Consider the following 13615-nt stretch of genomic DNA (forward strand, 5'->3'; position numbering starts at 1 on the left):
CAGGCCATGACATCCCCAAGCGGTCTGGCTTCCCAGCCAGCAGCACATACACAGTCCTGAGCGCACACAGGCTATTTCGTTCATCATTCATATGCAAATATCAGAGGGGTGTTACAGAGCATGGCAGGGACAGGCAGTGTACAGGGGACCTGTAGAGAACCTTGGAAACTGAGCTTTGTATTTCAAAATGTCCGGGCTCCGGGAATCAGCTGAATGGATGAGAAATGTTGCTCCTGTTAAGCATCAGAGTCCAGGTTTTGTTCCCAGGTTTGCCAAGAAACTCTCTAAAATGTCAAAAAAACGCAGTAAATGCATGAAAGCCCCCAAACACACGTGCATCCCGACAGCCCAGCTGATGTGTAAAGCATTAGGAGCTTCCTGCACGGATTTGCCAAAGCAATGACAAAACTTCAGGTGATACTTGGACGTCATTAAAAACACCTTCATGGCCTTTCCTGTAGTGACTTGCTGAGGATTTGTTTTCTAAGAAGCACGTGCTTCTCAGGGGATGAAGTCTGCGGGGCTGGAGATGGGGAAAAAAGCAGCTAGGACAGGTCTCTGCACACAGGGCACCTGCAGCCACCAGCGGCTGGGATCACATTGCACAAAGGTTTCATCTCTTGGGTGGGGGGAAAACCCAACCGAATTAGTTTATGGCTCCGTGCACATCATGTCCTGGCTGCCACCTAGCGCTTACCCCCACGGCAGATGCACTTGCTTGGGCATCGCGCAAGGGGGGCATCGGCGTGGGCTTGTGCAAGCGCACAACAGCCTGGGGGACATCGGGGTGGGCTTCTGCGTGTGCACAAGGACTCAGGGACATCAGGACAGGCTTGTGCAAGCACAAAACAGCCTGGGGGATGTCGGGGTGTGCTTGTGCAAGTGCACAACAGCCTGAGGGACATCAGGGTGGGCTTGTGCGAGAGCACAGGAACCCAGGGACATCGCGACAGGCTTGTGCGAGTGCACAGCAGCCTGGGGGATGTCGTGGTGGGCTTGTGCAAGCAGACAATAACTTGGGGGATACTGGGAGGGGCTTGTGTGCAAATGCATAATAACCCCAGGGGTCTCGGGCCCTGCCACCACAGCCGGCCCCTGTCGCCGCAAGACCCCGAGGAGCCCGCGTGACGCAAGCAACGTGACGTACCGCTGCGCGGCGGGAAGGCGGCGCGGCGGGGGCGGGGGCAGCGCGGGAGGTGCCCGGTGGGGCCGTACGGGGGCGGGCGGGGAGGGGCCGGCTCGGCGGCTCCTTCCTCCTCCCCACCCTCCTCCTCCTCCTGCCTCTCTCCTCCTCCTCCTCCTCCTCCTGCTCCTGCTCCTGCTCCTCCTCCTCCTCCTCCTCCTCCTCCAACTCCTCCTCCCCCCCCGGCGTGGTGCCGGTGCCGCCGCGCAAAGGGCGCGCAGGATGCGCGGGGCCTTCCCGGGGCTCTGCTTGGCGCTGCTGGCGGCGGAGCGCGGAGCGCGTGAGTGAGCGCGCAGGATGGGCGGGGGGGGGAGGCGCTGCGCGGGGCTGCGCACAGGCGGAGCGGGGTTGCGGCGCGGGGGCAGCTGGCAGCCCCCCCTGCTGCCACCTCGGGGCCCTGGGTCGCCCCCGGAGAGGGAAGGGTGGTCGGCCCTGCGCCCCCGCGGAGCTGAAGGTGCGCAGTTTTGCCCCTGCGACTCGTGGGCGGCAGCGCCCGGGCGCGGGCTTTCTGCATCCATGCACACCCCAGCCATTTTCTTCTTATTGACTTTTTTTTTCCTTTTTTTTTTTTTCTTTTTTTTCCTTTTTTCCTTTTTTTCCTTTTTTCCTTTTTTCCTTTTTTCCCTTTTTTCCTTTTTCCCCTTTTTTCCTTTTTTTCTTTTTTCTTTTTTTTTCCTTTTTTTTTTTACCTTTTTTTTCTTTTTTTTCCTTTTTTTTCCCTTTTTTTTTCTTGTTATTATTTTGGAGCCCTTGTCACAGCTCTTTTTATCAGAGCCCTTCTTTGGGCCGGGCCCCTCAGTGGCCATGGCTGTGCCATAGCTGACAAGCCACCGGGAGCTGGCAGCTGGAGATAAGACAGGGAGAAGGGCTGAAAAGGGCTGCGAACCCCCTTGGCGGCTGGGGGATGAATTTGGGGCGGGCTGTGGGTAGCCCCTTTCCCTTTGTGGCAGTGGCATCCCTCAGCAGTGCCTCTCTGCTGCTCTCTAGGGCTCTGCGCCATCATCCACTACCTTGTCCATGGGAAGCTGGGCTGGTTCAGGCTGACCGTCGCCTGCATGGTGCCTGGCTACGCGGCTCAGCTCCTCAGCATCCTCTGGTACAGGGCGGATGGCCACCCACCCGGCCGCTGGCTCCTGGTGCTCCACCTCCTGCAGCTGGGCCTTTGGAAGCGGTGAGAGATGCTCCCCATGGTCCATCCAGCCCCATCCAACCCGGATGCAGTCCAAAACCTGCCAAAACCAGGGTGGACATTCCATCACCGTGACTCTTGCAGGTACTGGGATGTTTTGCGGATGGTGGCAAAGACGGGTGGCAGTGCCTGTGCTGGGGAGGTGCTGACGCAGCACGGGGATGTGTGTGTGCTGCGGCTCCTGGAAGCCCTGCTGCAGACCCTGCCTCACCTCCTGCTTCAGGCCTACATCATCGTGGCGGTCGACGCAGCGGGCTTCATCCCTGGTAAGCGGGGAGTCCCAGGAGGATGCTCTGAATTGCAGAGGGGTGATGAGTTTGGGTGGGGGACGTGTGTGCCCACCTGGCAGGGCAGAGGGCAGGCTCTGGATGAAGGAGCACACTGCAGAGGGTCTGGGAAGCCCCAGTGCAAAGCAGCAGGGACAAAAGTGGCTTAAAGATCTGCTGTGACTGAACCCAAAGGAGTCCCAGAGCTACCTGTGGCTTCTCCCAGCTGGTACAGTTGGTCCTCTGTAGCGGGGATCCGCACAGCAAGACAGTGCCTTGGCTGGGTTTGAACCCAACAGAATGTTCCTATTGATGGCCCAGCCCTAACCAGAGTGCAGTGCTGAGCATTTAGGGGTTTGGGGCTTGTTTTCTAGAAAAGCTGAACTTTCAGGTGTGTAAGGGGAGGCTCTGGGGTGCGGAGTCATGGCGTGCGGAAGGTCACGCTTGAGTCAGTGTCAGTCTCTGGTCTGATCGCAGTGACCAGAGATGGACCTGCCCTGCCGCTGAGGAGCTCTGCCCATGGGAGAGAGCGGTCAGAGGATTTAAGCAGGCAGATTTAGCAGGAATTGGTTGAAATAGTCCACTTGGCAGGACAGTGGCATGCCCGGCTGGTATCGGAGTGCCATGCTGCCAGCACCTCCTTAACACAGATATGGTCCTACAATGCAGTTGGGCGTCCTTCAGAGCACTTGACTGCCCTGTCCCCCTGCAGGTGTCAGTGCAGGGCTGTCGCTGCTCTCCCTCGCTTGGGCTTTGGTCTCCTACAGCCACTTCACTTGCCTGCTGAAACCTGGCCACCTCTGCCCACCGGCTGCAGCCATCCTTTTCCTACTGCTCTGGAGGACGGGGATGCTGGGGACCAGGGTCCTGGCCCTGGTGCTCTTTGCCAGGCTGTATTCCTTCTGGGTTTTTGCTGTGGCAGGTAAGACCCATCTTCCCCATGTCCCATCCTGCTATCAGCCCCAGAGTTGTTCCCGATACTGGGAGCACTTTGCAGCCTTCCCCAGGAACAGCTTTGCCCTCAGTCCCTTCACTTACAGGTATCCACTGGTTGCTCATGTCCTTCTGGCTGGTGGCCCAGCAGACAGACATCATAGCCCAGCCCTGCCGCTGGAGGCTGTTCAATTGCCTGGTGGGAGCGGTGTACATCTTCTGCTACCTTAATGTCCGGCCTGGTCCCTCCAAGCACAGGGTGGCTGTATTTTATGCAGTAAGTATCCAGGATATTCGATATTCTACATGGATGCAGCTGCTGGGGAGAAGCAATAGCTTCAGACTCTGCTTTCTCATCTCTCACATCACCACTTGAAAAAAGTCCAGCATTTCCTGTGTCCAGACAAAGTCACGTGGTCACCAAGTTGGATGGATGCATCTTCTGCACTGGCTCTGTTTTCTAAGCAGTGGTCGTACAATGTCTTCATAATACCAGAGTGGCTGTGCTGCTCTGCCAAGAGTTATTTTTCATGGTAAAAGAAAGTTGAGCCCTTGCAGAAAGTTCACTTCAGCAATCCTTATGTTTTAAGTGCTAAGCTAGGTGCAAAATAAATCAGCAAAATCTAGAAACTGGGTGTTTTCTGTCATCGGAAGCACGTCTAAAGCCATCAGAAGGATAAAAGTGGCAACTCTCTTCCCTCTGCTCTGCAGATAATGCTGATGGAAAACACCCTCCTGCTGCTGCTGGCCACCCGGTTCCTGCAGGCAGAGCTGAGGAACAGCCTGTATGTGACTGGGGCTGTCCTGTCAGGGTCTGTGATAGGTAAGATCTGCTGGTTTCAGAGCCTGGATTGCATGTTTCCGGAGTAGCTTGAGTAAATGAGCACCATCGGTTATTTTTAGTTGCATCAGGCTATTTGCTTTATTTCTTCCAACTTCAGCATCAGAGTGTATGTGATAATATGTAAATCCAGCTTGAGTTTCATTTCTTCACCATTTCTTAAAAGCCCATCCCTGAATGGAAGGCTTGCAGAAATGATCTGAGATGTCACCAAATGGCTCAGGTACCGCTGCCAAATACAACATACACGATTTTGAAGTGCATCCATGCTTTCTGGGGTCTTGGTGCTTGGTGATCAGCGCAGACAGTGGTGTAACGCAGGGGATCGATGGCTGCAGGGAAGCATTTTCATTTGAGCATATCCTGGTGATTTATGAAGGTGGCTTGTGACTGACAAGCCATCACTGGGTACGTTTTGGAAATACGCTGGTGTGGGACCACGCAGAACTAAAGAAGCTTTCTTTCACCCTGTTTTTCAAAGAGCAGGGCTGCTTTTATAAACGGTGATGCTTTCTGTGGCCATGTGGAGTATTTTTTGGTATGTGATGGAGAAGGTACTCCATACCTTGCCCATACCCTTACTCTGTGCCCATAAAGCAGGCAGCAGCTGTGACCAGCTGGTGCATTTAATTCCCTAAAGCTTTAATGCACAGGTCAGCTGCAGTAGGGGAGAAGTTGTATGATGCTTGGAAACAGCCCATTGGCACTTCTGTTTGCAAAACTGGCACTAGGCAAGGATGTGAGTTGCTGTTTGCTGGGTGAGGTCCCCACCAGGCTCATGTTTTCCCAGTGGGATGGGGGCAGAGGGAAGCTGTAACACCGACATGCTGGGCTTTGTGCATCTCCCCAGACCAGCTGCACACAGACCAGCTGTGGTCAAGAAAAGGGCACATTTGGGCTGGAAAAGGAGCAATTCCTCTGGCCTTGAATGAGTTTGGGATAGAAGTAGTCCGATAAACCTGCGGGTGTCTCATTTAATGGCTAGAGGATGGGGATGCTGCGAGATGGGAAGGACTCCTGCAGCACACACCTCCTTCTTGCCTGTGCCCTGCCTGCTGTGCTCAGCGCCTGTCTCGCTGTGCACCTATCAGTCTGCAAATCAATCCAGATGAAATTCGGTCTTGACAGGGTGCTCAGCACTCTCTTTGCTGAAAGCTGTTTGAGTGGGACTCTTGCATCCCTAACAATGCTTCAGAGGTGTGCTGCTTGGGCAACAGCAGCGTCTCTGCAAAGGGCCTGTTGATCTCGAGGTGGCAGCGAGGTCTGGTCTCTCCCCCACACCTCACTGAAACGTTGCTGGGACTCGTCCCTTGACACCTTTCTGCTCTTTTTCAGGTGCCGCAGCCCTGGTGGTTTATTACAGCCTGCTCCATCCCAAGTCCACAGAGATCTGGCAGGGCTTCCTGGAGACAACCTGCAGTGCTGCAGCTGCCAGTGATGATGAGGTTGCTGGAGATGACTCCCAAGCTGAGCAGAGTTCAGGAATTTCGGGAGATGGAGAGTCCTTGCCAGTGGAAGGGGCCACAGCAGATCTTAAAAATGGGAACAGCTCGTTGCTCCTGCAATTCAGAGGGTGTTTGGAGGACAGCTGGACAAACCACCACCACTGGCTTCTGGTAAAGCTGGCCTTGAAGACAGGAGATATGTCTGTGATCGTCACAGCTTTTGGAGACGGTGGCGTGGAAGAGGCTTACACTGGAGGATGGATGATGCGGAAACCCACCAGTGTTGAGCCTGGGGCAAACCTTTCCCTTCCCACAAGGGAAATCAGTCCTCAGAGTGTTGAATCTGGTCTGACTGATGAGAAATTGAAAGTGGCAGGGAATGAAGTGGGCAGCAAACCCAGCGCCAGTGCTGCAAGAATGGCACAGGAGGATGGAGCGGGGCAGGAGCCTGTTTTTCCCCCAGCCGTATCCTTTCCCAGCAGCTTCTCCTCGGATCCGGCCGAGGCGTCCTCTACGTATTTCAGCGCAAGCGCAGGAGGCGTTGCTTCACCCCACACGGGGACAGCTACAGCTACGTGCATGGCCCTGATGCAAAGGGACAGCGAAGCCCAGCCTCCTCCTGGCTGCCTGGAAGGAGGAGGAGGAGGAGGGCATTTATCCCTTGAGATGGCAAGCATCAGCCCAATCCTGGGTGCATGTGCCCACAAGCATTTGCAGAGCAGCTCGTCCCTTGGTGGCACAGGTGGCTGTGGGGTGGCAAGTGTACCCAGAGAGAGCTTGGAGCCTGCAGAGTCAGAGGGTGCCCTCATGGGGTGGCATCACATTTGGTACACCCACTCTTGTGGCACGCCTGGGACTGTTGTGAGGAGCAAGCTGAGGCCACCTTGCTTCACCTCCACCCCCAAGGCTGACCCTGGATGCCCACAGTGAGGACTGGGGAAGCTGGGAGAGGGGGCAGACCTGTCTGGGTTGCTGGAGTGACCCTGTAATTTGCTGCACTGTCACCTTGGGTCAGCACTGGGGTGACTACCTTGTCAATAGGGTACGGTAGGAGGTGGTGGGGTGTTAATGCTGGCCATGAAGACTGTCCCTGTGGTGCCCCTGCCACCAGGCACAGGTGGTCCTCCATCACTAGGACATCGCCTTCCTTCCCAGTGCATCTTCTACTTGCAATTTTGGAGAGCTTCAGAGGTCTTAAAAAGCCTTAAGAGTCCAGATTCTGGTATTCGTTAAACTTAATTATGTAACAGTCCTACTAGGCAGCTGAAACATGCTGCCTTTGATGTGTTTGTGACCATGTCTTGAAGCATGTCCACTAATAAGTGCCTGTGCAAGCTGCTGGCCTGTCCCAGCATGGAGCTCTGGCAGCTGCCTCCAGGAGCTGCAATGCTCGCCAAAGCAGGAGTCTTCTCAGGACAAACAAGTGCCTAAACCAGAAAAATAGTGAGTTTTACTCTCAGATGCGCTTCCTTCTGGGCAGAATAAGTCCTAAAATAAGGCTTAGCTGTGCTTCATTTGTTTTTGCCCCTTGATGTTCATCTTGAGAGCTTTACCAGCACCATTTTCTGGGGCCACATAGGATCGTAGATCCTCTTCATACTGCAGACCACAACCTCAGGACCCTGAATTGCAGACAAAAGCCATGTCTTGCATGCTTGCCCACTGCCCTGCTTCCTCAAGTGACCTTTTCTGCCCAAGCCTCTTCCTTGCCCCCTTCCACCCAGCTGCAGATAATCCAGATCTGGGTGGATGCTCCCTCCTGAATATAGCCTCAAGCCAAATCTCAAAGCAGATCTACATGCTCCTGCCACCATAAAATCCCCATTGCAGGCAGGGTTTATTTGTACCGGGAGCTAAAAGCTTCAATACTTCGGTCTCAGAACTAGCTAATGCTTCCAGCCAGGCTGGCTGGACATGGGTTTGTGCCCAGGACGTGGCTTGACTTGTTGATTGAGGGCTGGTGAGCTGGGTTCACCAGGAACCTCCTGAGCACCAACTGGTGCACATCTGGCCATGTCCTTCAGCTGTTGTCCCGCTGTGGGCAGGACTTTGGTGGTGCCACAGGGCAGGAAAGGCAGCTGGAAGGACAGGCATGTGAGGAAGTATTAAAAAAAAAGCTCCCACATAGCATTCACTGCTCAGGATTGACTCAGGCAGAGGTTTCTTCAAGCTGATCCGGGCACTGAAAACCCAGTTGGTGCTGGATTTGGAGTGCAGGGGAAGCTCCACGTCTCTGTTCAGACCTCAGCGCTGCCGTGCTGTGGCTGCGCTCTGCAGGGAGGAAGCAGTTGCAGTGGCTTTTCCGGAGTCCTTCCTCACTATGTGAATCACACAGAAGGCAGCAGAGCTGCTGTGGCATTATGGAAATTTTTATCTGGTTTGGTTTTCTACCTTGGATAATATATAATGATGCTTTAAAAAACAAACTGGCCTTTGTCGTGTCTGTATCTCGTGTTGGGGGTGCCCGTCAGTGTGTGGATGTCATCTGGACCTTGCTGTAGGGGATGTTGGACCTTGCTCTCCTGCTGCTTTGCAAGCGAACCACTGCACAGCTTGCTGGCTGGATGTGACATCCCCTCTCCTCTGCAACTCCATTTTCCCATCTTAGATTTGCTACCCATTCTGATTCTACCCACCCACCCCCATCAAGCTGATTTTTCCCTTTCTGCAGCTGAGGGGGTGCAAAGAAAGGACACAGACATGAACGAGTGTGGGACTCCATATCCTCTCCTTTCTCTCTTTCCTACACTTCGCTCCTACAGCCCCAGGACGAGTTGCCTGTCTGAATTTTCAGCGGGAGGATGAAGAAGAGACCTGGGAGTGCCAATGTGGCACAGATAGCAGTGGCTTGGGGCCATTTGGTTGCTGCTGGCAAGCAGCAGCTCTGGAGGAGTGGAGATGGCAAGCTGGGACGTTGGCAACCATGTGGGGTGGGGATGCAGATCTTTACTGGCCAAATTTCTGCACCAAGCAGCAGATGCTGGGAGGAAGGATTGGTTATGTCTTCCCTGTTCCACCTCCTCTTGCCAGGGTGGGAACTCAGATTCATGGGGGGTGTGGAGCTGGCACAGCTGCCCCTTTCCCCCACCCCCTGACCCAGAGCAGGGTGAGTGATGATGAATGAGGCAGTGGTGCCTGCCCACCCCCTCCCCAAACTAGGACCAACTAAATCTAGGACAAGAAAAGTCCTTTCCCTCCCTTGGCAGGATTATTCTCTTCCTAACCCAGACCCTTCCCTTTAGGTTGGAGAGGTCCCATGAAAGGGGCTGTGTCCTATATAACTTGGACCAAGAGATCTGAGTCTAGCAACCTAACATGACAAGAATCATTGAAACTGTAAGACTGGTAATATTTGAGGTAGATTTTAAGCATTTCATGCAAATAATAAGAGCATCCAACTTTAACATCTGAGGTCCAGCAGGTTGGAAAGCAAGCCACCAACCTAAGGATCACAGCGCACGGCATTGTGCTTGGTGGGAATCTCTCTCCTTGGATGCTCTACTCAAGCCACGGCAGTGTTTACCTTGGCTCTACACTCCGTGGTTGCAATCCTACATGCCATAATAAATTGCATGGACTACAAAAATCAAATGCCTAGTAAATCAAGTGATGGCTACCTAAATTATGGGCTACCCTCAAACCTGTGCTGGTTATCACAAGGCAAGATTGGAAAGGAAAAGCAAATGCCCTGAGGATTTGCTGTTCTGTCCTGGTCCAGGGCCTTGAGACACAGAAGAATTTACACCATCCTTGATGCATTTGTGAGTGATTTAAGTGATTTTTCACCCAATAAATACAGGGTTGCTGCTGTTAACAGCAGATCACAGGCTTTGTGTTAGCTAAACTTGGGCTTACCAGGGCCTGTCCTGAACAGCCGTGGGTCTGTTTTAGCCATAACTGCAAAAATTGATAAGGGTCATGAAACAGTTGGGAGGGCTATATTCTACAGCCCAATGCTAGCTCTGTGGTGGCTTGGGCTAACTGTAGATGGTAAATGTCTGGCAATAAGCAGCCGTCGTAAAACTATCCCATGGACCAGTCAGAAAAGGAAATACAGCCAAACAGACAATTTTAGGAAAGTGGAGAATACTTTTGGGCACAGGAGTCAGGTGTCCCTGAGGACTTTGATTTCTGAGAGCACATCCGTGATGCACAGATGGCCTGGAGGTGCACCATGAGCTGATACCTCTGACCCCGGAGGAGGTTGTTGTGGAACTCCTGGATGGGTCAAGGGGTGGCCAAGAGAGGCTGGTCTCTGGGGAGAGCACCAGAGGGGTCATGATGGCTGGGGTGAGGGTACTCGTGATGGGGGTGTAGGTGCAGGGGCCATGTTCCCATGGCTTTGTTCCCTGATGATGGGAGATGGTCACTGATGAGATGCTGCCATGCTCCCCCTCACCTTCTCCTTGGGAGCAACTTGAAAATGGGTGGAATAATATGGATTAGCTGTCCTTAAAGAGTTTCAGCCTGCATGAGAGCCCTGTTGCAGTCGTTGCACCCAGGGTCCAAGTCTGCATTCTGCATACAATCCCAGCACTGAACTACAGGTCTCCACCTATAAAAATGACATGTTTAGTTCCTGTTTGGAGTAGGAGGACTGTCCAGCTGCAAATCACAGCTCCAGATACCCCTCCCCACCCATCCCACCTCCGTGGAGGGGGAGAAACCCAAGACATCAATGATCTGGTGCACATCCAGGTTTTTCCCAGCGCTGCCAGACCGAAGAGGTCACGCTGGGGAGGTGTTTCTCCCCACGGTTCCTTGTTCCTTAGCCACCAGAGGGAGATGCTGCTCAAGGCCACAAAAGCAGATGCCTTGTTCCAGAGGCTGCGTGCCCATCCCGTGCCCGGGGTTCTTGGAGGAGAGGGATGCGCAGGACTGCTGCTGCTGTGGCATCGCAGATGGGAGCAACATGGGGGGGGGGGGGGGGTCTGGGGTACCGGAGGTGGCTGATATGGTGTACAGCGAGTGCCTGGAGGAATGTGATCATGGCTGTGGGGGTCTCCTTCCACCTCCCCAGGTATCACTGGGCTATGAGGAAAGCTTGGAAGCCCCTGCCAGGGTCTCACCAAAGTAGTATTCGGGGCTGAGAAGAGTCATATCCATCCGCAAGTATCCCACCGTGACTTCAGGTCCAAAGGTGCATGTGCAAGGGGAGCTGCCACTGGCCGTGTTGGATGAGGCATGGGAACCTTCTGGTTTGGTAGAACCAGCTCCAGCTACCACCACCACCACGGTGCCAAGTCCTGACAGCTGGCAGAGTGCCCATGGGGCTGTGCACATGTGCCTGTGTGGGCGACATGGTCGCTCCCCATTCTGGTCTGCACGTCAGCCCGCAGGGTGCAGGGGTCCCAGGTCACTGCTCTTCGTGGAGCAACGTGGTCCTGGGATGGTCCAAACCCAGGGCGTGAAGCTGCATGAGAAACTGCAGCTGGGGAGAAGCGTGGCAGAGGGGACACAAACCAACTGCTTGGGGGAACCTGCGGATTTTTCCTTCTAGCGTCCAAAATGCTTGAAGACAGCCAGCTAGACCCTCCGCTCCTTCTTCAGCATTTCCCATGAAGCTCTTTTTGGATGAGATCTGTTACCCTGAATTTGACCTTAGGATCTGCCCAGCCTTTGGGGGTGCTCATCACTGTTTGGGCTTCAGCCACTTGCAGAAGGTCTGGAGGCGAGGTATCTCCATTCCACCACACTCAAGACAGATTGTCGTGTGCTCTTGCCTGCTCTGGAGTAGAAAATTTCTGCTCATTTGCCTCCTATTAACCTTTTTTGTTCATTTTGTTTTGAAGGAAAACCTCTCCAGCACTTTAAAGAGGTGGAGGATCGTGCCCCAGCCCAAGAGAGCTCAGTGCCACTGATGAGAGGAGCTCTCGTGGGCTGTCAAAGGGCAGCCGGGAGCGGAGGGCAGGAATCAATGGTGAATTTTGACAATGCAGGGAGTGACCTGCAGGCTCCCGAAGAGAACTGGCTGTGCGCTCACCAGTGATCTGGAAAAAGGAGCGAACAGGCAGGAACGGAGGCTACGTCCCTAATTAATTAAACACTCCCCAGGCGAGCACCTGGGCTTGGGAACGCAGCTGTCCAGCCTGCAGGCACCGTCCCCTTGGCTCGTTGTTTTTAATGGGTCACCCTCGTCCCTCTTTTGAGGCGAAATAAAATCAAGAGGTTTGGAAAGGTACTGACAGGGCACAAGGGTTGGCAGCAGCCCTGCCCCAGCCCTGCTGGGATCTTGCCTTCCAGCAGCACCATTTTCCAGCCCCCTCCGCAGCCCACTTTCTGAGCGCTGCCCGCAGATGCCAGGTCTTGGGGTCAGTTTTGTTCAATGAAAAACATTCCCTGCAGCTCCAGGATGATGTAACCCCACCACTACCCACCCCCTGAACTAACCCAGGAAAGATTTACCCTGAGAAACATCTTTTCACTTCCAAAAATATTGAAATACAATACTTGGACATTACAGAAAATATAAGTATTTGCCCTGGAGTTACTGTTTGCTTGTTTACTCCGAGCTGAAACTTTGGATATTTTTTTCCTCCCTAATTAAACAGTTTTGGTTTGCTGCAAATCCCTTTTTGGTGTCTTTACTATTCCTGTAAATGGCAGGGCCCAGGCTGCATCTCCCGGCCCATCGCTCTAAGACTAAACAATAACACGGAGGGGGGTTTGTGGAGGGTAAACACAGCTAATCAGGACTTGCTTAATAGGAACAAGTGCTTAAAGAGAACCCAGGGACGCGCTTCCTGGGCTGGATGGGGCTGGAGGAAAGCGCTTTGTGCTCTCAGCACCAGGTTTGAGACGGCTCAGTCCCCGCAGCAGCGTTTCCTCCCTCCTGCGAATCCCCCCCGATGGCCATGGGATGGGGTCTGCGCCTGCGAGGGATCTGTGGGGATCCAGGGATGCTGGAGGAGCCTGGCTAGATCCTGCAGGCTAAAGGATCTGGCGTCTGGTTTCCTCCAAGGGAGATCTTGAAAACAAAACCCCTGCTGCTGTCTTGCTTTGGCTGAGCAGAGCTGCCAAAGGGACCTGCCTGCTCCCCTGAATCCTTCAGGGTCCCTGGGGGGATCTGGGGGGGCTTCTTTAGGGACTGGCCTCAGTAAATAAGAGCGAACATGCCTCTGCTCGCAAAGCAGCTGGTGGCCGCAGACCCCAGCCCCAGCCGGGATGGGGTTTGGGAAGGGGATGGGGTGGGGTGGGTGCCCCGCACCGCTGGCCTCTCCCTGCGTCATGGCCAGGGGGATCTGGTGTTCAGCGCTGGGGCTGGGGGCTTGGGGGGGGGGGGGGTGCAGAGGTAGGTGGGGGTCAGGGTGTGCATGGGGAGGTGGGTGCTGGGCCACAGGTGGGTGATGGGTGCCGTTGTGGCTGGGCGCGCATGGGGAGGTGAGTGCAGGTGTGGGTGGGCGTCCAGACGTGCACGGTGGGTGCAGAGGTGGGTGGGCGCCCAGACATGCGCTGTAGGTGGGTGCAGAGGCAAGTGGGCATGCAGACGTGCATGGCAGGTGGGTGTAGGTGTGGGTGGGTTTCCAGATGTGCACAGTAGGTGGGTGCAGATGTGTGTGGGTGTCTGAATGTGCATGGTAGGTGGGTGCAGATGCAGGTGGGTGCCCAGACATGCACAGTATGTGAGTGCAGATGCAGGTGGGTGCCCAGACATGTATAGTATGTGGGTGCAGAGGTGGGAGGGCACCCAGATGTGGACAATAGATGGGTGCAGAGGTGGGTGGGCATGCAGATGTGCATAGTAGGTGGGTGCAGAGG

The 13615-nt window shown here is 54.4% G+C and overlaps 2 protein-coding genes across 3 annotated transcripts in view; both read left to right on the forward strand.

Annotated features, from left to right (window-relative positions):
• LOC130151244 (serine protease 55-like) overlaps nt 1-13615 on the forward strand; it is a 230975-nt gene that overhangs the window by 68038 nt on the left and 149322 nt on the right. The gene's annotated exons all lie outside the window — the stretch shown is intronic.
• Nucleotides 1333-8283, forward strand: XKR5 (XK related 5). Of its 2 annotated transcripts, XM_056343199.1 has the most exons (7): nt 1333-1463; nt 2171-2354; nt 2457-2638; nt 3351-3560; nt 3679-3848; nt 4283-4394; nt 5748-8283. In XM_056343199.1, the coding sequence occupies exons 1-7, from the start codon at nt 1406-1408 to the stop codon at nt 6785-6787; spliced, it is 1956 nt and encodes a 651-aa protein (XP_056199174.1). In that variant the 5' UTR covers nt 1333-1405; the 3' UTR covers nt 6788-8283. The 2 variants fall into 2 exon arrangements, with proteins under 2 accessions (XP_056199174.1, XP_056199176.1); XM_056343201.1 differs by lacking the exons at nt 1333-1463; nt 2457-2638 and having other exon boundaries at nt 1863-2456.

This window comes from Falco biarmicus, chromosome 6 (assembly GCF_023638135.1).
Source record: "Falco biarmicus isolate bFalBia1 chromosome 6, bFalBia1.pri, whole genome shotgun sequence".
NCBI classification, from domain to species: Eukaryota; Metazoa; Chordata; class Aves; order Falconiformes; family Falconidae; genus Falco; species Falco biarmicus.